Consider the following 27,644-nt stretch of genomic DNA (forward strand, 5'->3'; position numbering starts at 1 on the left):
GCAATTTCACTGAAGTTTTTATTGCCTCTGTTGGTAATATGACAGGGATTGGAAGAAACACAATTGAACTTACAGAGATATGCAGATGATAGTCACTGAAGATAATCTTGATCTCAAGTATTTTTATATGTGGGCACTTCTAATTTCATACACTTTACTATTTAAAAAGCATTACATTTTAAAATGTGTACCTGTTTTGACATTTGGCAAAAAGGAAACTGTACCTGTGGTTCAGTTTAAAACAAAGAATCAGCATGGGGAATTCACCAGAATGAAGACTGAAACACTCATGTATTAAAGCAATTCAAGTTCTCTGCGTGTGAGCATGTGTCCCTTTCAAACTCTCTCTCACACACACACTTTCACACACACTCACACACGTAACCACTTGTGTAAGCATTTTTAGTACAGAATATTCCCTGCAACCAGACATTTATCCTCAGAGTAATCATACCACATTAAACCAGTCTCCACTTTTCAGCCCTAGTAATAGTATTGTTTAATTCTAAGATGCTATCACAGAGCGAACAACCTTAGCTTTTATGCTACATAATTATATTCAAAGGTTTATGTATTTTTGTTTATAATTACACAGTAATTATAAATGTTTAGTACCAAACTGATGACCAATACTATTTTGTTGAAAGGTCTTGCATTTAAAAGGAAAAGTCTGTAAAACCCAAGGCACTAGGCCATGAACCAATATCAGACTTTTATGAAAAATAATTTATATTGGGGGAAAAAAGTTAATGGGAATCTCATTTCAAAACACAGCATACTTGAATTAATCTGAAAACAATACCGTAACTCAAAATCTTCAAGACAGAAAACAAAATAGTACATACATATTTTAAAATTTTTCATAATTGAAGGTCCTCTTTAACAAATATGAAATCAGGAAATACTTGAAAGAAAAGCAGCAGGATTCTTCTTTCTTCCTTTTTTTTTTAATAAGCAATTCCAGTAACCTGAATAGAAATTTTCAAAATTTTCTTTTGGAAGAACAGTATTCTTGAATTAAAGTTATGATTGGAATATTAATAGCAGATCTTTGGGAAACCTTTCTAGTCAATTTCAAAATCATGTAAATAAAAAGTAATTTTAATATGTCATTGTTTTTAAAATCATTTCCACATCTAAAGTGTACTGCTAATCTGAAGTACATTCCTTTGATAATTTCAACGTTAGACCTTAGAGAGTGCCTGGATACACCAAGCAAAATCTATTCCTGTTGAAGTCCATATACATCCAATATTTGAAGTTTTACATTGTTTTACCTACCTTGTTTTAAAAAGCAATAAACCCTCCTTCACATGTCAGGAAGCAAACAGGGAAATCAGCATTTTCAGCATAAAAGCAGTTCATAGGTCTTGTAATAAAAATAATATATACAAGATAGAATCCTGCTTTGATGTGAAAATGTCATATTTGAGTGAAACAAAAACAATAAAAAAACTGAATAATTTACAAAAATAGAAGCCAGATTGGTATTTTGCATCAAGTACATGCTTGCTTGAAAATCTCTGCTCCTGAAGTATTTGGCAACCACAGTGATTAGCAATTAAAGCAATTTCAACAAAATAAGAAGTCATCGAAAATGGACTATTTGTCTGAAAGACCAGTACCTATAAGGATTGAACTTCATGGGCCACCATGACCATTTTCAAAATTTAATTCCTACTATCTTCTTATAAATTAAGAGAATTTCATTTGTGTTCCATAGGTGCTTTAAAAAAAAAAAATCCCCCAAAATAAACCTTCATGCCTAAATTTAGAATATTGTATTGTGTAGCAATCTAGAACATTCAAAACAAATTAAATAGTTTAACTTATTCAACAGGTATATAAGCATTTCAAAATCATAATGAAATCCAATTATGTAGTGCATAATGTAGACAGGAAGAGAATCTAGCATTATGCAGAAATTTTCTAAGCAACAGCTCCCTGTAGGACAACTATATATAAACATAGGGTAAGAAAAGTACAAGACTAGTTCTGTGGGACCTTTTGAAATCAAGGGTCTGGAACACAGTGAAATTTTCAGGGAGGCACATGAAGTTATCCTAAAAATTTGTCATGTTGGTTATTTTGACATTTTTTCCTCAGATTCTCTACTCATGTCAACAATACATGTGATTCTCCAGGGGAAAAAAAAAATTCCCCAAACCAAAACACCATTCCAAATCCAGTACACTTAAATATATCACTCTCATTGGAAGTGCTATCAGCATAGTCTTTGCAACTAGCCCAAAGCATATATTTAAGAAGTTTTTATAAATTGTTTGTGATGTTCATGTTTAATTCTTATGCCAAACTGTTTTCTGATGAAGACAGCATTGTGCTTTATGCCAAGAATGGAAACCTCAAAATAATCACCATAAAGCTTCTAAGACTTATGGGAGGATAAACTAGGATGGTCCACAGAAATAAGATGAAATCCACAATGTTGGAATTATAAATGGTTAGAGCGGCCCAGACTAGAAGACAAGCCCAAACCACCATTAGAAGAATGAAATACGGTATGGTCCAAGATGTATCCTTAAAGTTTTGTCTCAACCCTCAGTCTGAATTACGAGGATTGATCTTCAGTTCAGTCCAGCCAGCAGAAATTGACTGTGCAATTTTCCGTTGAATTTATTGTACAGACTATGTACATTCTAGAAGGTTCTTTTAGTGCTACACTGTTGTACTTTTTGTCCCAGCAATTTGAGGGCGTGCAAATTCCACAAAGTCATCAATAAGAACAGGCCATGCTCCTGGGGGGGAAAGTATATGGGAGAAAGGAAAGAAAAACAAAAATAAGACTAACATTTTAATAGATTCCTTTACTTTTTAATTATCTTCCCCATAAGTTAAATATTTCTACTCATAGGACTCTCAAAATTCAAGCTTTTTAGAGTTTCTACCTAAGATATTTCTTGTATTCTCTCTGCTCTATTATTCCAACACTTGATCATTCCTTGAATGATAAAGATAACTCTCCTGATAAGCAATCAATAACATTATGGCTTTCTGAAGGCCACTGAAGTCAGGCCACTGAAAGAATTTGGTCCCAACCAGCAGCCTAAGGAATGGTCCTGATATGAGAGAATGCTGCCAACGTTGAAAGCAGAGGAGAGAGGTAGGGGGAAACAAATTTTCAGGTACTTTGTGGAAAGAAAATTAACAGCAAGTATCAAAATCTATCCTACTTCATAAAAATTACTAAACGACTTTAAATTGTACATATGCATGCCTCTATACGTCCATATGCCAGCCTCTAAATGAGAAAGTTCCTCAGCTTCATGGAAGGCCTAATAGCACAATCATCAATCATATGTAAGAATAGACATTTCTTACTTTTTAGTGAAGACTATACATTACAACTGAAACAAAGAGAATAAAATAACATCATCTCTGGTTAGACTAAATGGCTCCAGTTCACTTTTAAGGAGGCCAAGGTCACTGGAGATTTTTTCAAAGAATACCTCTGTCTATTCAACATTCTCAAAAACACATCTTGCTAGTTCTCGGGGGAGAGGACTAGGGATGTGTGAAGAAATCAATGTAAATCACTGCCACTTCTGGAAAAACAAAAGGAAAACAGTAGTAGATGGTAGCATCATCTTTACATTAGGAAATAAGAGTAAAGCATTCAATCAGTAAGTATTTATTGAATGCCAATAGTACCACAGTAGGCAGCTGAAGTACATTTCAAATTAGACAAAGTCACTAAACTTAAGGAGTTTACTAATCAAGCTCACAGACAAGACAAACAAATAATAAATACATGTAAGTATAAAAGTACTTTCCTAAGAGAATAGCTTCCTAAAATAAACTGAAAATCTCAAACATGGATCAAAATTACTCATGCCTTTCTGGAAGACATGAATACTAAACTGGTATTTAAAGTAACAGAACAACACAGATGGGTAAGAGGATGAAGGCATTTCACACATTCGGAAGAACACAAATAAAAGCTCAGAAGAAGGAAATCCAACCAAGAGAAACAGAAGTAGACAAGAGGTTCAAAAGTATACAAAAGGAGGAGGCAGGTAAAAAACAAAACTGGAAGGGCATTTACCTTCTTCATCATAATTAGACATGTCATCTGCAATCATTGTACTGAAGTCTAAGAGAAGATTCCAAGTATCTTTTGGTATTGATCGTTTATGATGTTCCTATTTAATTAAAAAAAAATCCAGATCACTAAAAAGTGTTTCATAAAAACAGTCCAAATGATGCTAAATACAAGAATGCAAAAAAACTTATGTATAGAAATTCTGATAATTAAATTTCTCATTCTATGTCCATTACATGCTCTGAGATGAATCAGTCACGTTTTCAAAAGAGTAATTTATTTTCAAACAAAACAAAATTTTAGAGGAAACAAGGAACTGTAAAAAACATGAACTTACCAACAAAAATTTATTCCATAAGTCTAAGAATTTAAATCTTCCATTAAGCACTAAATTCCAGTAGGCAATGGCCATTTCTAGATCTGTAATATTAAAAATAAATCATGTATTTTAAATGTCATAAACACTTGTCCTTAAAAAGACCAAAGGTAGCCTTAAAAAAAAAATGAACCCCACTTGTGCCCTAAATACTTATGTATTTAAACTTTCCTAAAGAAAGAAGCCCAAGGTTGTGTCCTGGCTCCATCACCAATGAACAGTACCTTCAGGGCAAGGAGGGTACCACTTACCTCACAGGGTGTTTCTGAAGTTTCCATTAGATAATGTAAACAAGCATGTGAGACTAGTTCACACGTACTCAGACGTTGGCTACTGTACACCAGTGTTTCCTGACCCAGCACTTTTGACATTTTGAGCCCCTTAACTTTTTGTTGTGGAGGGATGTCCTATGCATTGTAGCAAGAGCAGCATCCCTGGCCTCCAACCACTAGCTGCCAGTGTCAGCTCCATCCTACCTCTGGTGGTGACCACCAAAGATGTCTAAAGATGTCTCCACACATCGCCAAATGTCCCTTGAGAGGCAAACTGCTCCCAGTTGAGAACCACTGATGTATACCTATAGACTGTAACGCAGAGAAGCGCTGCCCACAATCCGAACCAATTTTCCAAGATGCTGGCTGTCTGACCCTGTCCTCAAGGAACTATTAAGAATTTGTATTTAAAAATTAAAATTAATAATAAACTAAGATTTGTTTTAAAAATGTGATGGAATGATATAATGACCACTTAATTGGGTTTGGAGCAGAGAAAGGTAAAGAAGCAACACTCCCACATGACAAAGGCCTCCTCCTGTCAAATGACAGAGAGAAAGACCTATAATCTCCTTCCAGGAACTGAAGTAGTTAGAAAGTGTCAAGCTTTTATAAATAAATTTGCATCTCCAAGTCCACAAAAATTACATCCCAAGTAACTTAAAAGTCCTTTTGATATGCTCTCTAAACTGCTCTTGACAGTCTGAGGAATCATGAAAGATTAGGAAAAGACTCCAAAAAAGCTCACATCCTACCTCAAAGAAAAATATAAAAAGGTTGTAAGGTAAAAAAAAAAAAAAAAATCCCCCCTTCTTCACTGGATCTCAACCTCTTTTAGGGATACTACACCCAGATTAGCAGCCTGAAACACACAGTAAGCACCGAGATACTGAATGAATGCACTTCCTACGGTTCCATATGCAAAGGCACTTACCTTCAAATCTATCATTATTTCTTCCTTCAAACTCAATGGAAAGGGTGGCTTTTTTCCCTCCTATCCAAGGACAAGCCCAACACCACTATTCTGGACCAGTACCATCCTGCCTCTTCAAGGTATCTTGTCTACAGTCTACTAAGTCATTTCCCACCCTTCCTACAAAGGTTTCCCCCTTTGGCTTTCCCCCTCCACAAAGAAACAAGCATAGGTTATCACCTCTCTTTAAAAAGTATCTCTTGGGTCTTTCATTCCGTTTCTCCCTCCCTTTACAGACAATCTTATTACATGGAGTCTTCTACTTTCATACATAATGTGTTCCTAAAACTTGTCTGAAAGTCAAATTCGGATCCCCATGTTTTAAGAAAACTAGAAATATGACACCAATTCCTAATCACAATTCCTTTTTCATCTTTGCAGTCTGTAAAACTTTATACCTAATATTCCTTCCAGGTTCCTTAATTTTGTTCTTTTCTTTACTAAATAAACATAATCGTCTAGCTTTAAGTGAGGTAAAATTGCATTAGCATGCGCAGTAAGATCTGCTGGTATTAACATGCTTAATAATTTCCGTCTTCACTTCAAATGCATTAAATGTATAAGAACTAGGCTTATTATTAGTGTTAGCATTTTTCCTTTGAACTGATTTTTACAAAATAAGAAACAGTGAAAGATTCAAATAACTGCAAAGTATGAGACACCTGTACATGCCCATTTGTCAGCTAACCCTAATACAGGGTTAGTACTCTGTCAAGAGTACTCTGTCAAGAGTAGGTGCACACATGTATAGTGTTTGAAAGTTCAGGTTGTACAAGAGAACTTTTTGTAATCTACATTCATTGCCCCATTTTCTCACCTCCCACACACTATTTAATTCTATAAATTAGTGTCCACCTCTGCAACTCACCTCAGTGGAAAAATCTCTGGAGGGTTACCAGAGCCTTCTATTTGCTAAATAAACACATTTATGTCCTTAATTTATTGGATCTCTGCCATATTTGCCAGAACTGAGCACACCTCTGGGATGGGACTGTCACTTCTTTCGGCTTTATGAAGCACACCACTGATTTTCCTCTTCCTCTTTGGCCTTCTTATTCTCTTCCACAGGCTCTTCTTCCTCCACTCATGCATTAAATGTCTGTGCTCTGTAACACTGTATGTCAGCAGTAACCACTTCTACTTCCCTCAGACGTGTCAAACTTTTCCCTTTTTGCACACTATATGCTGAACATCTTCAAATGGGTATCCACAAAAAACTCAAATTCAACAGGGCACAGACTTAACTCATCTTACCTCCGCAGACCCGCTATTCCCTCTCTCTCAATAAAGGCCATCGCCCCACAGTGTTTCTCAATGAAATTTCTCATTGTGAGGAACTGTTCCACGCCTTGAGAAACATTTAGCATCCCCCTGAAGTCAGCAGAAACCCTAGGTAATGATGACAACCAAAAAACACCCCCCACATTTCTAAATGTGCCCTGTGTTGAGAATCATAGGTTAAGTTCCTTTCTTCCTCATCACATATTTCCAATCGAAGCTCTCTCATTCTATCATCTCCATCCCCACTGGCAAGGCCTATGTTAGGGTCCTCCTCGTGTCTAGCTAAATCACTACAACAGCTTCCTAACTAGTTTCTCCCTCTAGTTTTGCCTCTACTCCTTTTAAAGGACCGACACTAGTTTCAGATGGAGCTTTCAGACATATAAATTTGGTATCACTTCCATGTTAAAATTCTTCAGTGATTAAAACAACGAGATACCACTACACACCTTTTGGAATGGCCAAACTAAAACACTACCACCACCAGATGCCGGCGAGGCTATGGAGAAACAGGAATTCTCATTCATTGCTGCTGGGAATGCAAAATACTACAACCACTTTGGAAAACAGTTTGGCAGTTTCCTATAAAACTAAACATACACTTACCAAAAGATCCAGCAATTACTCTTCTTGGTATGTACCCAAATGAACTGAAAACTTATTTCCACACAAAAACCTGCACATGGATGTTTACAGCAGCCTTATCCATAACTGCCAGAACTTGGAAGCAACCAAGATGTTCTTTAGAAGGTGAACACATATACAACTGTGGTGCATACAGATGAAGGAATGTTATTTAGTGCTAAAACAAAATGAGCTACCAAACCATGAAAAGATATGGACGAAAACAAATGTGTATTAATATTACTAAGTGAAAGAAGTCAATCTGAAAAGGCTACATACTATAACTGTGCAAAAGGCAAAACTATGGAGATAGTAAAAAGTTCATGGTTGCCTGGGGTTAGGATGGAATTTTTAGGGCGCTAACACTACTTTGTATGATGCTATAATGGTGGGTACATGTTATTATATTATCTGTCAAAAGCCACAAAATGTACGACACCAAGAATGAACCCTAATATAGACTTGAACTTTGAGTGGCAATAATGTGCCAATGCAGATACAACTGGCAGCAGATGTCCATAATTACAGCAGGGGGATGTCAATAATGTGTGAAGGCAGGGGATATATGGGAAACCTCTGTATCTTCTGCTCAATATTGCTGTAAACCTAAAACAGTTCAAAAAATAAAATCTATTGAAAATGTTTTTTAGTTTACAATGTTATCCTATTGCCTTCAGATAGTACATTTCTAGTCAAATAAACTTACTTGCAGTTCCTCAAATATGAGCAATTAAACTTGCTAATGTCTCCACATTAGAGATGACTTCCTTTTCTTCTGTCCTTGAAAATGTATATTCATTCTTCAAGGCTCAAAAATTAAGCACCTCTGTGGAGACTCGGCAAACTCACCCAGACAGACTTAAGATGCTCCTGGTATCACGCTCTCAGGGTAAGCAGTCGATAAATGTTAAGTTAAAAAGGAATACTCAAAAAGATTAATAAATTAAAATTAGGAGTTGAAACACATAGATTAAGCTTAGGAAAAAGTACCTTTAGACAACAATGTCTGAATGACAGAGAGAACAACCTACTAGAGAAGTGGTTTAACACAGAAGCACTAGTTAATGATCTCAGGCAACTAAATTCACCTCTCTGTAATTCAGGTTAAAAAAAAAAATAATGGTATGTACTCTCACAAGGTGGTTGTAAGGATTAAACGAGTTTATACATATAAAACATTTAGAACAGTGCCTTATCATTACTTATTCATTTTTAATATTTTTTAAAAATTATTATAGATTCTGAAGTAGTATTGGATAAAGCAAATTCAGTAACAGAAATAAAAGCAGTTAGAATAGAAGGACAATACAGAGAAAAGGAGACAAGCAGGTCTTAATGACAGTAATGTAAAACAACTGAGAGACTTATAGAATGAACCCTCAAGCCCTTACAGTAAAATTAAAAGTGCAAACAAAGGTAATCCATGTGTCATTCTTTCAAAGAGAACCGACAGGGCAATGTGGGATTTCATAAAAGATGACCAACTGAGTACCAGATGAACATGACAATGAACTAAGATTGGATCCAAACACTGTCCCTTTGGGAAACAAAATGCTGTCAACTCACTAGGGAGGATGACATAGTGATCAAAAACCCCATTTGAAATGTTTTCATCTATTTAGAAATATCTACAGTTAGCACAACATAGTGTAATAAAAGAAGACAGAAACTGGAGTCAGGAGACCTGAGGTTGAGTCCCATAATTCTAAAGTTAGGTGACCTTAAGAAGACAGCCAGCCTCACTGACCACCATTTTCCTCATCTTCATGAAAAGATAAGCGGTTTCTTTTTACTTTGCTCAAAGGCTTATTACAAAAATCAAAGAGGATTGTATAAATGAAAATATTCTTTAAAAACACTAAAAATTATTTCTAAATATTAAATGTTTAACAAATAATATTTAAAATTTTTAAATCAACTGCATTTAAAGTATAGGACTCTGAACCACAGTTCATAAGAAAATAACCTACAGACTTTATTAAAGTTCAGGATGGTCCTAAAAATAATAAATAATTAATCTTTAATAAAGAACCAATGTAATTTCTGATCAAATTAATAGAACAATCAATCCCACAAAAAGGAAGGAAGGAAGAGGGGGGAGGGAGGAAGAAAAGACAAACCCACAGTGTTCTATATTAAACAGCCTCCTTCTGGATTATTATGATGTTCAGCTTTAAGAGCTCTATTATGACAAAAACTACAAAAATGGAAATGTGTCTGAGGGGACAGTAACAGGAATATTAAGTCTCTTCAAATGAATAGTTAAAATAATTGGAACGCTGTCCTGGAAGAAAACAGAAGGGGTAAGTGATAGTGCTCTTTTAAGGTTAGACTTCCTCTAGGCTGTAGGAGAGGACAAGTAAGAGCAATGACAGAAGTTGTAACACAAAGATGGTAGCTTAATAAGGACGAACTGTGTAAGATCATCCTGTGAAGAGAATGGACCACTTCCTAAAACAACGTGCCCAATCCCTCTGTGGCCAAAAGTGAAAGCTAAATGAACATCATGTATGGACGGATACTACTTTGGTTAGATTTAACAGAGGATTTCTGAGGTTCCTTTTAAAAACTTAAGACTCAGAGAACTATCAGAAATGGCAGGTGACTGACGCAGACGGTGAGAGAGGAAGCATCCTACTGTAGTGCCACAAGAAATAAGGTTATAGAAAACGAGGGGGGGAAGGCACACACCAGCTCTGACTACGGACAGCACAACTATTTATAAACCAACCACAGTGCTGTCACTGTCGCTCTCTGACAATTTGTTTTGGGCCTCACCTCCTCTCCTATGATCTTCTAATTCTTCTCTACCACATACTTCAATGTATGAGCCCTGCAAACCCTTAGAAAGGCTGTCAAGAAAACTGTTTTCTTTTTAATTAAGTTCTTCAACTAAGCAAGTCATTACATTTCCTGACACCCAACACCAATGCAAAACAAAAAGAGAAATTATGGTTTACTTTTATCACAGTTTTCTTTTTTTTTAAAATTAAGACTTTCCTTAGTTTAACTTTAGGTTTATGGAAAAATTGAGCAAAAGTACAGACAGTTCCCATATATCTCTCCCTCCCTCCCCACCATTTCCATCATTTTTAACATCTTGTTTTAGTGTGGTATATTTCTTAAAATTGATGAGCCAATATGGATATATCATTAACTAAAGTCCATATTTTACATTAGGACTTACTTTGTGTTGTACATTCTATGGGGTTTTTTTGGGGGGGGGGGCGCACACAGGTAAAAAGACATTGAAAATTGTGGTTAGCTCTGGCTGGTATGGCTCCAGTTGGTTGGAATGTTGACCCGTAGACCATAAGGTCACGCGTTCAATTCCCAGTCAGCACACATACCCAGATTGCAGGTTGATCCCTGGTCTGGGTATGTGCAAGAAGGTAACCAATCCATGTTTCTCATATCTATGTGTTTCTCTCTCTCTCTCTCTCCCCACGCCCCCACCCACCCCTTCCTCTCTCTCTAAAAGCAATAAAAAAAAAATGTCCTCGGGTAAGGATAAAAATAAATAAATTATGGTTAAATACACATAAAGTTTATCATCTTAACCATTTTTAAGTGTGCAATTCAGTAGTGTTAGGCACGTTCACACTGATATACAACTAATCTTCAAAACTCTTTTCATCTTGCAAAACAAAAACTTTATACCCATTAAATATATTTTTCTTAAGCTCAATATTTATTAGATAAAATAAATACAATTTTAAATCTTAATTATTATGCATAATCTTTTTCTCATTTTTTCTGTAATCTAAAATTCCAATTTGCATATTAATATAAAAATTTAATTTTACTTTTATTTCACCCTATAATAAAACCTAAGATTAAATGTTAAAACTATATATTCACCCCCAAATATCATTTATTTTGTACTCCAGTAAGGGCTAGGAATATAACTAAGAAATAGATTCAATCCCTTTAAATCACCACTGATATTCACAAAATTTTGTTTAATCTTACCAAAATATTGTGCTATATTTCTAAACATAACAAAAATAATTCTTTTAGTATATACATATAAATTAAAGACTGTAATTGGTTTTTATTTGTGGAAAGAAAAAGGAAACTAGAAAAAAATAGCCCAATAAACTGGTGGCCACAGACAGAAGACAGAGAAACCAATCCTAGGGTATACTAGCTTATTTTGCCTGCAAAATGAGAAATTTTTCTGTAAGAATATCCAACCTAAACTGAAGGCTAAGCTGGAAATCAGGCTTCATTATTTAGAATTTTGCTTCACAGGTATTTTGTAAATCTTTAATCAGTTTCATGTTTGGTCATTCTTTAGGCCAATTCTCCAAATGTTATACATTCATCCCTTATTCACTAGGTTTCAATCACTTCCTCCATCTAATCCTCATTCACATAATCCTTTTCTGGATGCCTTCACCACCTAATCTAAAATATAAAGAAAGATTAGCACAAGAGGCCCCTATAAGCCTCTCCAATAATTGTATATTCAAAATCAAAAAAAAACTCACTTCGATTGTAGGCTAAGTTATTTAACCCACCTTTGCCTCAGTTTCCTTATGTGCAAAGTAAGGATAAAAAATGGCTAGCACTCTATTATTATGTACCTGGCACATGGCAGGTAGAGAATTATTGAATGAAAAAATGAAAACTCATAAAACTGTTACACATTAAATGTGGCAGTGTGTGTAAAATACTTAGCACACTGCCAGGCATACTGAAAGCTCAATTTAAATGGTAGTTACTGCCATCATCAGAATCTTCAGTGCGTCCCTTTGCCCACATATTCCACTTTAAATCTTTCTATCCTGTATTTAAAGGAAGCCCATGGTTACTGAGCCTTACTGTTTCACCAATTTAATCTCCAAACAAGCATTCCCACTAAAGTCAACATTTTCTTGCTTCCACAAAGCCAAGTATATTTCTCAAGTTTCAGACCTTCATTCATAACTCATCCTCTCACTGGAACACCTTTTTCTTCCCTTGCCCAGCCAAAGCAAACCTTTCAGTTCACATCCCATCTTGTCCAGGAAGCATGACCCAACCATTCCCACTTTTATTCATTTCTACTTTTGTCTAAAACCCTCACACACACTATTTTGTATTATCTGCTACTGTCCAATATTTCTGGGTAAACTGTGAATTACACAGCAGCTTTTATTTCCATATCCCTAGCCATCCCCAAAGCAAGTGTATGGCTATTACAAGCAGTATAGATTGATCTGAATTGTTAACAGTAGTTAATTCTGGATACGATTATGACTAATCATCTTTTTAATTCTTTTGATTTCCAAATAAGTCATAATCAGGAGGACTAGATTTATCTGGCATTCTCCAACTCAGACCTCCCACAATGCTATTTCAACAGATCCACAGTGAAATAATAACTTATGCTCCTAAAATCCTACAGTATCTTTTGGAAAATAAACAAACAAATGTACATACGTATGTCAGGGGAATTTTAACAACTATTTATTTTCTGGTTCTTTAAGATAAAAACCAGTGGTTGGCACGTGGTATCCAGGGAAACCGACCCTATCACTGAACGTGCTCAGTCTTTTCCAAGTAACCGCAAGTTCACTGTTTCTCGCTGTTTTTCAAGAACTGGTATTTTCATATTTTATGCTCAAAACACATAACTTTCTATTACAAAACAAAAGTGACACTGTCAATGTACTTGAATGTATTTGAAACACCAAATATAATTTTTAAAAATTCTTACCTAATCCTTTTTGTCCTGGATTCTTTGCAAAATTAAAAGTAAACTGGTAAAAATCCTTAAATCGTCCTGGTTCTTTCAATTCTTGTTCCATCTTGGGTATCTGGGCCTTTAGTTTTTCTATGCTGTCACATCTACATTGTAAAATTAAGTTTATAAAGAATAAACTTTTTCACTATAAATTAAGGACTTAACTTATTCTTATGATAGCTTATATTTATTTCATAGAACTTCTTTTTAAAAATCAGATAAGTTGAAATTTCTTGTCTTACATTACATAAACAAGTATGGGTTTAGTTGGAGAAAGAAAAGGTCTGGAGTGATTAAATGTTAGAAATAATTACTATTTTTAAAGAAATGGGCTATTACTTTTAATTACATGATTCACTGAACTACTAACACACCTGAATTGTACCAGTCAGCTGCCGTGAGCGGATGAGAATGTGTAGTAATCAACAAAAATCACTAGTTAAAACTGTTAATAGATACTCCTTATATGGTAAAAATAAATAAATAAATAACATGTCTAGCTTCCAAACTAACTGAAAGCAGAGTTTCTTAGGTGAGAATGCATTCCTCTTGAAAAGTTACTTTTAATTATATACAAAGTATAATAAAAATCAGGTGAATCTCCTGCCATCTCCAGCTGAATTATCTCAAATCCACAGTAAGCTTTTTCTATATTTTGCAAAGCATTCAACTTCTAAGGAGCTGAAAGGGTCCAAGTACCAAGTCTTACTTTCCACAGAGTAGACTCAAGGTAGAAATATTCTTATTTCTTACAGATTCCACAAAACCAATCATTCCCATTTTTCTTCTGATCTTTTTGCTTTTATTTTCCTTCTATGGTCTTTATAACACCTCCCAGATCATTAGTTTGTAAATTAAAATTTTGATTTGGAAGTTCATCACATGGTACATAAACTCAGTTTCAAGTGAAAAAAAAAGCTCTAATGACATCTGTCCTCGCATAAAAAACTGGCAGCAAGTTCAGGATGGGGCTGGCGCTGGCTGTATAGCATAGTGTCTAGGCCAGTTATTCATGTACTGCCTCTCAATTTTAAACTCACTAGTCTTTGCCCTAAATTTGATCATCTGCAGTAGACTACAAATTGTGAGATTTCATTTCTCTTGCCAGTTGGCTCACTGTTAGGTTCCACCAATAGAGGGCAATGAAAGACTGGAAGAGTGAAGAAGGAACGGTTCTCGTCCCCTTTTGTCTTCTGGCAGAGAGCAAGCAAGGGTTTTAGTGTGCTGGAAGGTCCCATCCATCAGTGTTCACTTACAGTAGAGACTGCCATGGCCCTGCAGCAAATGGCCTCTAGCCAGCCAGTTCCTTCTTCATCAGAGCGGCAGATGACAGGCACCAAAGGCATTAAGTTCTGCAGCAGCCACGCCCTCTGCTCTGAGATCCCTTGTGGGGATCTCTTAAGTTTCTACATTCCTTCCGTATTCACTTCCCTCAGCTCAAGGGGTAGTGGCAGTTTCTTGCAACTGCCACCTCTGCTATACCTCAAAGTTTTCTTTTACCCCTTGTATACACTAAAGCAATCTTTTAATCTACCCAATTCAAATTACTGACATGTTTTCATGTCTTGTCTGGACCCTGATTACAATGTCCCTCAGGCTCAAGTTCAGAATGTCTGGGCTCAAATCCTGGCTCTAATACTACCTAACTCTAGTTCTCTGCACTTCAGTCTCCTCATCTCTAAAATGGGGATATAAACACTACTTCTCACAGTTATTGTGAAGGGGTAGGTGAAGTAGTTACTTAGCACAGTTCCTGAAATAAAATAAATGTTCAACAAATGTTAGCCACTAAAAACAAAGGGCAGCACGTTACCTATCCACAGACTGAACACTTTTGCAGCCTCATTAAATACAGACAACTAGAGGCCACAGGCAAAACCTCTAACCATGACTTTTCAATTGATTCATCCCAAGACGTTCAGCTAACCAGCTGTCAAGATATAACTGAACAAAAAATTATTAGTAACTTCCAAGATTTTAAATTCTAGGAGTTTGTTTATAAATTCAGAATTTGCAGCCTCACATTATAAAATAACTTCAAACTTGCTCATTTCACTATCATGTTAAATACTAAAGCACAGTAAGTTATTTTAATACTGGGGAACCTTCCTTAGAAAGAGATGGTAAAAGTACAATACAAATGGAATAGGCTATACTAACTATACAGATAACATGACAAACCCAGAGAACTGGATAACACTGGGAAGGAATTAGCATATTAGCCCATTTCTATTTATAACAATGTTTGTGGGCTGGTAAATGTATAAATTTACATTCAAAAATTTAGAATATAACTCAGTTCCACAGTAATTCTCACAGTAACATACCTAATTTCCTATGGGAATTATATACTCACCCTAGTTCTGTCATGCCATCCATGAACTCTTGTTTGGAGAACTCACACTGCGTTGCTGCTCTGAACTTCCACGCAATGATCAACACACTAATGCTGGCTGGGTCGAGTGCCAGGTCATCACAGAACTGCTGTATACCATCTATTCCAATTTTATTTTCATCTTGAGGATCTTTATAAATAAAACACAATATTAAATTAATGTCATAGTTTATTATGCTATTCCTAAAACTAAAAAAGTTAATACTTTATGTTCCATTAAAAAAAGATCTCAATAGACCAAAAACATAAAGCAATATTACTAACATTTTCCCCTATATTTAAAGCCACTTTGCCCTCAAAATAGCACTCTTAAGATGAACAGGAAAACATACAGCATGGAGCAAAAGGAGGTTTATAGTTCTAAGTACACGAAATACAGAGTTTCTTCTTATATTATCATTTCTTAATTATTGTATTATTTCCAAATGAACAACTACAAACCTACTTTTGCACCATTCTGTATATACAAGTGGGCCCTTGATTTTTAAGTTTCACTTATTCGTATGAAACACATCCCATGCTCATACACATTCAGGAAATCAGACATTCTGTATAGCAAGGGTATGAAACTCACTTTCACTGGGGGTCACATCAGCCTCGCAGTTGCCTGCAAAGGGCCGAAATAGTTTTAGGACTGTGTGAATGTGACTACTCCTTAACAGTTAAGGAGATGAAATTACATTCAGCCCTTTGAAGGCAACTGTGAGGCTGACATGGGCCCGGTGAAAATGAGTTTCACACCCCTGCTGTATAGGGATAAAGGATTTTTACTCAATCTATCCACATTTTGTTTAAGTAGGCATTCTAAATTAACAACATTATATACAGAAATTCTTTTTTGCCTTAAAACAAAGTTCATTTTACCACAACAATCACTTCTTGAGAATATCAGAAAAACCATAAACTCAGCAATTCAATCCTAACATCAATAATATAACTATCTGCTGTTCAAATTAAAGAAAAAACAACTATCAATATTTACTTATCAGACAGCCAAAGTCCTAAGGAATGACAAATACGAGGAGAAAGAGGCACGCATACACGGCTGTCAAATGAGAGGCGCTAGCATCTGTAGCAATAAAAAAGTGACTTTTTTGATTTTTGGGCCTGAGTTATGCATAAAATATCCCATTTTTGAAAAAAATTAAAACCCTGTATACTTATTTCTACGTAAACATAAAAGACATGGAAGGATCCACACCACAATTAAATATTGGTTCCCTCAGAATACATAAGGAGCAGATGGAGAAACTATTAACTTTTTCTTTATTCATCTACTATGTATTATTTAAATATTTTAAAGTGTATATTACTTTTAAGTTCTTCAAAGGTTATTAAAAATATCATGTACATTTTCTTAAAACCATTTCAGCTAAGATTTTTTATTAAATAAGGGGGAAAAAACAGCCCCCTCCCACCAAGCACCATTCTCAAATTTGATCATGGGGGAATTAAGGGGAGGAAATAAAGAGGCTAAGAAAAAATTTTAATGGAAAAAGGAAAATAATTTCTCTGAAATCTTTTGAAGTAATTCTAAGATGCACAGAGCTCTGTTGAGATGTCGCCATATGTTCTAAGCATTACACATACATATACAAATACCTATGTTCTATGTATTATTTTTCACAAGAAGCATGTAACTTTGGAACACCTGGTTCAAAATATTTAAAGATACAAGCAAGCACTCACCTTTGTATCTATTGTATAGTTGTTCTAACTTCTTCCTGTCCAATGATCCTTTTATACTCTCTCGTATATAAAGTTCAGGATTTTGGAAAAAATTGTCTGTTGCAACATCTAACTTCCAGTCATTTTGAGACAGGCAACTTACTGCTGTTTTCTCACTAGATTGTGTGAAGATCATAAACTGACGAACTTTATCCTTCTGCGATGATTTCAACTTGTTCTATTGAAACCAGAAAATAAACTGAAACACTATGTAAAATCACAGAAAGACTAAGTATTTCTATATGCCTAACTAATCATTCTTAGCAATTATTTTTCCTAACAAAGTATTAAAACATTATAGCTCAAGATTTATTTTTGATCTACTATTAATCAGTAAGACGAATTTTTTAATAATCTAAAACACAAAATCTGGTATCATTTTAGAAAAGAAGCTAGAACCGAGGCAAAGGAAGTTCAGCCACCCTGCATTACTTCTAAAAGTGGGTCCTGAGAGCATGTGTGAAGGCTGTAGAGGGGGTGTAAGCTACTCCCAAAACCCTGACCGAGCACAGAGTTCTAAAGGGACATGCACATAAGGAATAGCAGGGAAGAAGGTGACATTATCTAGCCAGCCAGAACAGTCCCATGACCCTGGGTTTCAATGAGATTAACAGGTGTTTGTCGAAGTCCTAAAACTCACTAGGATACACTTCTCCTCCCAATCACACCCTCTTGCTTTCTAGCTGTTTTTAGCAAATGTGAGAGAGAAACAGAATAGGAGTATCCTATATTTCTCCTGGTAGTGTTCATGAATGAAGATAATTATCAATAAAATTTCATCTTTTCATTCAAATCAGAGACCCTGAAATACAAATAAGTACTGTGCATCCTTCCAACCAAGGTAATTTTTAATAGGATTCTCCCTTTGTTCCCTTAGCCCGAGCCTAGCACAGGCTCTCTCCAAACAGCCTCTCTACCGTAATAACCTCTTCTCACTTGCTGTGTTGACACCGAATCACTTCTCATCTGACCTAAACCCTAAGCAAATGACTCTTCCAGTATCAAGGACCCTTCCCACCCACCCAAACTGGTCTCCTATGGAATGCGAACCTCCCCACTATTATTCTTCCCCCTCAGAAGTCCTAATACCATCTCTCAGAAAAATACTTGGGTTATTCCTGAACCACTATTGCAAATGAAGGAGGGAAAAGTATGCGTGTATGGCATGCTTTAATAGCTACAGTATTCTGTGGTATAAGCAACATATCTGAGAACCTCAAAATCTTTGACCTGGCCCAAACTGACAATTTAAAAGGAACTAGACTGGTCATTAAATAAAATTAGGCAATATAATATTCAACAGTCAAATGTGAAAACTAGGTATCATAATACTTTCAAGGAAATTCAATATTGGTATATAAAATATGTATAATACAGGATATACTGATTATTTTTTATTTTAGGAAAAAAGGGGGAAGGGAGGAGGAAGGAGAGAGAGAAAGAAAGGAAAAGAGGAAGGAAAGAAATTCTGTCTCTTTTAGTAGAAAGCTAATTAAAATAGCATCAAAGATTACCAAAGTTAGAAATACTACCATAATCTGTAGAGTAAAAAGCACTTATTTGCTCATCTTTCAAAAGTAAAATACATGGTTATCAATACATATTATTTAATACTTAAATCTACCACATGCTTGCAATTTTTTTTCACCCAAGAAATGTAAAAATAACATTTAATTTCACAGATAATCTAGGAGAAAAAAATCAGACAAATACTTTGAATGTAGCCAAGAATCATAAAAGTGTCAAGTATATTTTACCACTGAATCTATAAGGTCTATTGTGATGAGAGACTCCACTTTTGCTCTATAGTAAAAACTATTAACGATCAAGAAATATCTCATATAAATATCTCTCTCAAGAAAAACAAGGGAAATGATTTTCCAGTTAACTAAATCCTAACAATTTCAAATGAAATAATTTTAATGGGTGATATTTTAAAGGCAAAAAATTAAGATCCATTTTATTATCCATTATTCTAAACTTTCATCTCCTCACCCTTAAGTTTCAAATTCAGTCTGAACTCTAGGAAGACACCAAAGTCTTTATATTTTTTAAAGTAATTAATTTTCGGACTCAGGAGTTGATGAATATAGCTCACAAAAGGCAATGTTTTAAAAATCAAAACACTGTAACGATCACCCATAATTCTCACTGAAAGCTCTGTGTGTTGACTCTCATGTTGTTTTCCATATAATTAACAGTTCACCTGAAACTTAAAAGAGCTTGTTTAAGTCCAGAAAATCAAACTTACCATATGTGATACACAGTATTCAGCATATAAAGCCAAATGTTACAATATCCAAAACCACTCATTTATAAAAAGCCTTTCCATAGATTACAGGTCTGAAGTCAGAAGTGCAGGAAAAATCAGTTCAACTCTAACAAGACTACCTACTTCTAGAGAACGCTTTCATCTTAGAAGCGAAATTCTGCAAGAAAGCCAGGCTAAGAACTTAAGTAGGAATAGCTAGAAATCCTTCTCCCTTCTACCTAAGTAGACAGGCAAAACGAGGTGTATGATTAGTGAAGAGTGCAGACTCTCAAGCCAGACAGGCAGGATTTTAATCCTACCTGTGCCTCCTAATTGCTGTGTGACTTTGGAAAAATTACTTAATATCTGATTTCTGGGTGCTTCAATTTCTTCATCTGTAAACAGGGTGTGAAGGTTACATGAATTGAAGTTAAACTCTTAGAACTGTAACTAGCACACAGTAAGTGCTCTTTACAAGTCCATGAAGAATATTTCAGAGAAAAAAATAATTTTGTATAAATGGTAAAGTAAAAATATTAACAACCATAATCAGAAAACTAGCAGGTAACATTTATTTGAGTTCCTGTGTGCCAACTATGCAAGGTGGTTATCACCGATTCCATTTTACCAATGAGGAAGCTCAGAGCTCAATTTATCTAAAGATGACAGACTTGTCTAAAAGTCTGTACAGCCTGGTGCCTAATTACAAGGCATTGGTCTTTCCAATGTCACCAAGTAAAAGAGGGGGAAAAAGGGCAAAAGTGCAACCACTAACTAAATTATATGTGTAGTGGGTGGGGAGAAGTGAATTGTAGCAATATTTCTTCACACATTTTCCTGGAAAAGTTAAATAAGTAATCCACTGAGCTTTCTCCTTTCAAGTGTAAACAATCTGCAACCTGACTAAAATGTTCCCATTAAGAATTCCCTCACAATCTAACTAAAATGGCTAATTTAGGGATGGGACTTCCCTTTAGAGTTTTTGGGAGGGAGAAGCGGGGCGTAAGTTATTTTGAAGACTAAGTATTTCAACAGGAAGAAACATATGTTTGTAGTCCTATCATTCTGGTTTTTTAGAAATGACCATAATCTATAGCTCTAAATAGATTGCAGAGGTGGCAGATTGGGGGGCACTGAAAGTCAGGGCTCCCTTTTCCAATGAAACCCAGAGAAAATACAAATACATGTACAGGTTATGGCCCAAAAATGTAAGCAAATGTACACAATTTCAAATATTAAGCAAAACAAAACCACCCCACCACTCCAGCACAAGAACACTCCAAGTGTTCTTGTAAATGATAACCTGCAGTGTACAGTCATTCTTTAGGGTTAGGCCTGTGGCTCTCATCATCCATCTCTAAACTTCCTCCACTCAGAGTAAGAGTTAAAATGAACTCTATGAAGTGCTACACTGCTTACTACACCAAGTCAAATATAGAATACACTATACAATTATTATGCCCAAGGATGTTTTATATGATGGCAATTCACCAGGAAAAAAAAAAAAACATTTCAAAAAGTATACTTGTAAGATTCAAACTCCTTTTGTATGTTTTTAAAGGACTTTCTCACAGCTTTTTTTTTCTTTTTTACCCTCACCTATGGACACTTTTCCCCCACTACTGCTTCTAGAGGGAGAGGAAGAGAGAAAGAGAAACATCAGTGAGAGAGAAATGCATTTCCAGACTGCAGTCTAGGTGTGCGCCCTGACCAGGAATCGAATCCTCAACCTTTCGGTTACAGGACGACACTCCAACCAGCTGCACCACCCCCGCCGGGCTTTCTTACAGGCTTTAAAAATTATTCTGTTAATGGAAACTAAAGGATTTTCTCTTCCCCATCCACAGAATTACCAGATTATTCAAAAGATGACTACACCTGTAAACGGAATGTTTTGATTTTGGTTTTGAGAAGACCGTCTTGACTATTAAAAACAGTTAGTTTTGCTAATTCCTGATTATCTGCAATAATAGGATACAAACTGCCTCCTTAAAATACTTGTGTTAACTATCATATTTCAAATGGGTCTCCCAAACTTACTGCTTCAACTTTAACAAGTAGTCAAGGTAACAAATTTAAATTTGCTCCTCCTTTCCATACATATCTTGTCTTAAATAAAAGAAAATCAAACTTCAAAAAGATTACTAACAAAGAATAAAGGATTAAATGAGATTTTTAAGTTCCATAGTTAAAGAACTTAGATAATGGTTGCATTCAACCGTCATGCAATATGTTTCATAAAGAGAGTAAATGATCCTTGAAAAATGAAATCTAATTCTAAAATTTAGTAACTACTCAAATTTTACACCCAGAAATATTAGAATTCTATGAATAATTAATAAGCACTCAATGTTTATTGAAATAAAAAATGTAACCAAAAATGAACCACATCAACTTATCTCTGTTGCTGAACACTATGTTCAGTGTTGAGAGATTCAGAAGTGTAATAATGCAAGAGTTCGTTTCTAAAGTTCTTTAGAACTCTTTAAATGTAAATCTCTTGAATTTTTACAATGCAAACAAGCAGTCTGATCACTGATTAGGTATCAATTATACAAATGGGTTCAACAAAGTGATAAAAGATGCTCAAGTGGTGTTTTTTTCCCTTCTGTTTTTTGCTTTTTCTTAGGTGGGGGGTATAGACCTGAAGTGACTGGGTAAACTAGATAGCAGGTTATTCAAGAGCGTGTTTGGGTCTACAGAGCAACTGAATCCTATTTGGAACTATTTCTCTTCATCAAATGTCATGGCTAATACTATCACAACTTGAACAGCACATACTGAAACTTAAAAGGGGGCTTTCTCACAGACTTTCATTATGCTGGACTCAACCTATGAGGCCATACTCAAAACAGCCACTTGACTCAAACGAGCTCAGCTGTCTTAAAACTTAAAAAGAAAACCACTACCAAAATGAGTTAACTTTTCAAGGATCATTTATTCTTGTATGTAAAAAAAGTTTTAATTTTTCAATTACTTAAACATTTAAATCAAGTTGATTATATATGGAAACAACTATTTAATACAAGGAAGAAACCAGAGTGAAACTAATCAAAAATTCCACACCTACACCCTAAGGGTGCCTGCTGGGTATTTTTTAGGGGGGAAGGGTTAAAGAGGAAGGGTAAAGTGTGTAACCTGAGAAACCAAGCTTCTAATCCCTGCTCTGCCACATACTACTAGCTCTTTACCCTAAGTCATATCATTTAGAATCAATAAACACTCATTTCCACCTATTTTAAAAGGAGGTAACAATACCAGCTCACAAATTGGAGTGGAGATTAAATTAAATAACAGTGGTAAATTGACCAGCAGACAGTATGTTCTCAATAAATGTTAATGTCCTCCTTTCTCCTCAAGGGCCAAGTTTTCTGCATATAACCATTAAACTACCACTAAACTACATTAAGTACATACAAACTACTAGAATATATTCAAAGCAATCTATGAAAGAGGTGTATTCTGGTGTTTTGACTAGGTAAACTCGAAGGTCAACTAATTTTTATTGAATATTGGCCCATCATCTTAAACAGAACCCAAAAACTAACAGAAGATGCATGCATGATAAAGAAACCTATAATATGGGTTTTATTGTCTTTAAAACTGCTTTAAAAATAATTATCATGATGTCACAATAGGACACTATGGGACAGCAGAAACCACGTCTATCACACCACTCAGAATCCCTTCAGTGACTTCCCAATTCTCTTGGAATAAAAATCCAGTATCTTTTCAATACCCACCACCCTTGCCCATCTCCACACCTCAAAACGCAGTCCTCATCTGCTCCAACATCCAACATGCCCCTCCCCCTCCCATACAAACTGTCCCAGTCACACAGGTGTCACTGTCCCTCAAATCCCTCCCCACCACATTTCTGCATGACTTACTCCTGCATCTCCTAGTCTGCTCAAAATTCACCTTATCAGTGCTGCAAACACCATTTTGCAACCCCACTTTCTCTGTGCCCCAGCATTCCCAATTCCCCTCCCTAAAGGGCTTTTCTCCCATAGCACTTAATACCTCCTAACATAGTAAAGTAAAAGAAGATATACTATGTTACTATTTGTCTCTGGTTACCAAAATGTAACCCTCACCAGGGCAGGGATTTTTATCTTTCAGTGAAACAAACAAAATATATAAATACCCCTACCCCCAGTGCCTGGCACAAAGTAGGTATTTAATAATTATCAAAATGAACTAAGGCCCTCCTTTAATTTACACACACACACACACACACACACACGCCAAAGAATGTGAAACAAGTTCTTAAGAGACAATCTTGAATAGGCCTACATTCATTCGAACTTATAAACTCTAGTATTTGTTCAAAATACAATCTTAAATTTCAAAGTCCACACATTTTTTTAAAAACCAATAAAAACAAATTAACATCACTAATCATCCATTAACTTGAATTTTGTTACTTAAAATATTCATTAATAATACTTGGGTTTCCCTGTTTAAATGAGTAATAATATCTTCTAATATAATTTTCAACCATTTCTCCAGATTTCATGTGAGTTAGATCACATGTACCATAAATACTGGAGGAAATTTTAAACCAGGAGAAAATAGTTTCAGTTCTCCAACAATTTTGCAACTTGGAACCTCAAAATCTCCTTGATCCTCAATTTCTTATTCTGCAAAAGGGAAGGGGAGTAAATAAGATGTTCTCTGGAGCCATTTCAGGTCTAAAAGTTCTATGATGCCCTGAATCAAAAATCTAGTAGGCTGCACAGTCTACACACTTCTCACACCTCTAATAAAAATCATTGTAATAAATTTTTATAGCTGAATAGAACTTTAGAAATCATCAAATCCAAACCTGTCATCTTACAAATAAGAAAACCCAGAAATTGTGAACAGTTTTTAAAGTGTTCGTGAGTAACAGAATATTGTCTACGTTTGGAATTATTTTTAAAGTTATCTGAACAATTTTTTTCTTATACAAAATATTTCAGATCACCCCATCATTTAAGCTTGCCCCAGAACTGATGGTAACACTAACAATGGGCTGCACTACACGCACCAAAAAAAAAAAAAAAACCCAACCCCCCCCCCAAAACTGACAGTAGCCCATAAATTACATCAAGAAGGAATTGTAAGAAATTTATAATGAAAAATTTCTTAACCAAAAAATTCTTACGGCCTAACCTCTATTAGGGTCCATGGTGATTTTAGCTTCTATCTTAACAAGAGCATACCAAGACAATTCTAGTGACATTATCTGCCTTCAGCCACAGAAAGTGTTTTAAATTAGTAATATCTTGTCACTACTGGTATAATTGGATGAGTTATGGCTAAGTTCCAAAACTAGCTATTTAATATTAACCAAAGTCTAGAGGCTTACAAGCTCAATCCAAGCTGAACTCTCGTATGAACCACAGGAAGCCTGAATTCCTGAACAGGTGATAAGCATTATCAAAACCTTGGATTCCACAGGATGATGCTGATTGGGAGACTATTAAGAACAGAACGCATTCAATGCTCTCACAGGGAATACATTTCATTACTTTAGGCTTACTCCTCATCTACATGCCAAGAATCTGGAAACTTTAGGAGTAATGTCTATGACAGTAGAAACACTTAAGAAATTAGAAACTGTTTAGACGCCCTAGTGGATCTTTGAACACTGTACTATCAATCCAAAGTTACTGATCGGTATTTTAAGGCTAAGTTTTCCTACAAACGGTAAATTTTTATGGAACTTACCAGAGAATATAAATCACAGAATATATGGCAAACTAAACCACATATCTATATATGACACCAAAATTTTGCCAAGTGGGAGGCTGGGGCTAGATCGGTGTCATTCAGCAGAAATAAGACAACTGAAAACAAAACACACTGGGGCATTCCCTTCACACAGCCACACACGCACACACGCTCCTCAAAGAGGCCTTTATGCTCCCATGAGCCAACGGACAACAATATCATTTTTACTGTCTATTCATACAGTAACCTGCGTGGAATTCAACTCATGCTCTGACTATAATGCCAAACATCGCTTCTGAAAAACCAAGAGCCCGACAGAGTCAGGTACATAATTATCAAAATGTAAACAGAAAACCTGACTACCACGCATGACATTTTTTCCCCCCAAACAAAAAAGAACGGAGTAACTTAAACTGTTTTTTTTTAATTACAAATGGTCTTTTTAATTGGTGTAATAAAACTATTACTCCTCCCACCCCGATCAAATAAAATATGTGCTCAAAAGGTAGCAAGTCTGTTTCTCCTAATTTTATGAAATGAGAACAGGTTGCACTTCCGTACTCGCCCCCCCGCCCCCGGTCCCCGGTCCCCGGTCCCCCAAGCTCAGCGGTCTCCCGTGTTCTCAGTGGAGAAGTATAACCTCCACCAATTGGCCAGTGAAACTCGTTTTCCAAAGCATGGGACGCCTCGAGGTGATGGAGAAAGGAAAAGGGCTGATACCCCGCCCCAATCAAAACTGCCTGGAGACTTGAGGGGTGTTGGAGCCGGGATCGGAGCAGGGAGAGGAGCTCGAGGAAAGTCTTTCCTTCTCACCGGTCGGGCGGAGGGGGAGCCCTGGCTCCGGGGCGGGGGGAGGATCCTCACCCGGAACCCTGGACACCGGTCCCCGGCCAGACACAATGGAGCCGGCGAGGGCACCGGGCAGGAGCCGGGCCGTTGCCCCATCCCCTCCCCCCGCCCCAACGCCTCCCCCACCCGCGCTTGGGCCCGGCGAGGGCACCAGGGCACCGGAGGCCGCTCTCGGCGCCCCAAACTCCCCGGGGCTCCCGACTAGGCCCGGCTCCGCTCCGCCTCCTCGGCTCTCGCGTAGCGGCGGCGCCGGGCGGGAAGGGACGAAGGAGGAAGGGAGAGGCGGGGAGGAGAGCCCCGCCGGGGAGCGGGACGGAGGCCGCGGGCCAAGGCTCGGGGCAGCGGGGTCACCGCGGGGCGGAGGGCTGCCGGGGCGGGGGTGCGCGGCGGCGCCGGCCCCCAGCGGCGGGGCGGCCGGGCGGACGGACGGCTGCAGTGCCTCACCATGTTGGTGTCCTCCAGGCCTCTCCCCTCCTCCTCCGGCTCCGCAGCGAATGGACGGCGGCGGCGGCGGCGGCTCGTCTCACGGGCTCGCCGGGCTCCCGCTCATGCGCAGTGCGGGGCGGCCCCGGCGCGGCCCGAGGAGGCAGCCCCGGGCCTGGGAGAGGCGGAGAGAAGGGGGCGGATGTCGGGAGCCCCGCGCCGGGGTTCCCCGGGGCGCGGGGTCCTCCTGGGAGGGGGGGCGGGAGGCGCGGGCGGCGCTGGGGGCGACGCACGCCTTCCGCGCGCCGACATCCTCCCGTCGCGCCTGGCGGTCCCCGGCGGGTAGGGGTCGGTGGACAGCACCTCCGCTTCCTACGCGCTCCTTCCGCCGTCGGACCGCGGGGTCGCGTCTACCAGGGGCTTAAGGAGGCTCGAACGGCAGCCGACCACTTGAGCTGCAAGGGGCGGCTGGAATGCATAGCTCTGAGGTGCTAGATCTATCCCAAACCACCCCATCAATACAAAAAAAAGAAGAAGAAGAAGAAAACACCACCCCCATGTTTTCTTCTACCCCCACTCTCCCACCTCCAGTTCCAGTATCTGGGTTGCTTCAGGTCCCCCATGTGGACATCGTACAGAAGACCTTATTCTAACCATGTGGGAGCTGTAAAGCCCTTTAGGATAGCACAGGCTCTCCCCAGGCACAGCGGCCGCAGAGGGACCAGTGGCACAGCCCTAGGGTTCCAGGCGAGGAAGACTGGTCGTTCAAGGCCTTGCGCATTCCGCTAGTGGCGGAAGTTGCAGTGTCAGCGCAGCTGTGGGCTCTAAATATCCGATCAGTGCAGCCTCCCTAGGATAAGTTTTGGGAGTTAACTGATGGCTGAGGGACGTCAAGGCGGGTGGACAGTCCAGGCTTGACCTATTCTTCGTTCTAAGTCTGGTGAGGATGAGGACGCCAGGATT

At 37.4% G+C, this 27,644-nt stretch overlaps 1 protein-coding gene across 2 annotated transcripts; it reads right to left on the reverse strand.

Annotated features, from left to right (window-relative positions):
• DCUN1D1 (defective in cullin neddylation 1 domain containing 1) lies at positions 1-26,861 on the reverse strand. Of its 2 annotated transcripts, none has more exons than XM_053918122.1 (7): positions 26,703-26,861; positions 17,402-17,618; positions 15,674-15,842; positions 13,291-13,421; positions 4,398-4,480; positions 4,064-4,160; positions 1-2,756 (listed from the first exon to the last, which is right to left on the reverse strand). In XM_053918122.1, exons 1-7 carry the CDS (start codon positions 26,703-26,705, stop codon positions 2,677-2,679), a joined length of 780 nt encoding a protein of 259 aa, XP_053774097.1. In that variant the 5' UTR covers positions 26,706-26,861; the 3' UTR covers positions 1-2,676. The 2 variants fall into 2 exon arrangements, with proteins under 2 accessions (XP_053774097.1, XP_071076680.1); XM_071220579.1 differs by lacking the exon at positions 26,703-26,861 and adding an exon at positions 26,223-26,242.
• Positions 26,862-27,644: the final 783 nt, after the last annotated feature.

Source organism: Desmodus rotundus, chromosome 2 (genome assembly GCF_022682495.2).
Source record: "Desmodus rotundus isolate HL8 chromosome 2, HLdesRot8A.1, whole genome shotgun sequence".
Lineage (NCBI taxonomy): Eukaryota > Metazoa > Chordata > Mammalia > Chiroptera > Phyllostomidae > Desmodus > Desmodus rotundus.

What these genes read in the sequence shown, in the direction of transcription:
- DCUN1D1 (XM_053918122.1), bottom strand. An exon ending in TCCAGGACAAAAAGGATTAG is followed by an intron (nt 4,481 to 13,290) that starts GTAAGAATTTTT and finishes TTAATATTACAG; the next exon opens with ATCTAGAAATGGCCATTGCC. An exon ending in GTCTAATTATGATGAAGAAG is followed by an intron (nt 2,757 to 4,063) that starts GTAAATGCCCTT and finishes TTTCCCCCCCAG; the next exon opens with GAGCATGGCCTGTTCTTATT.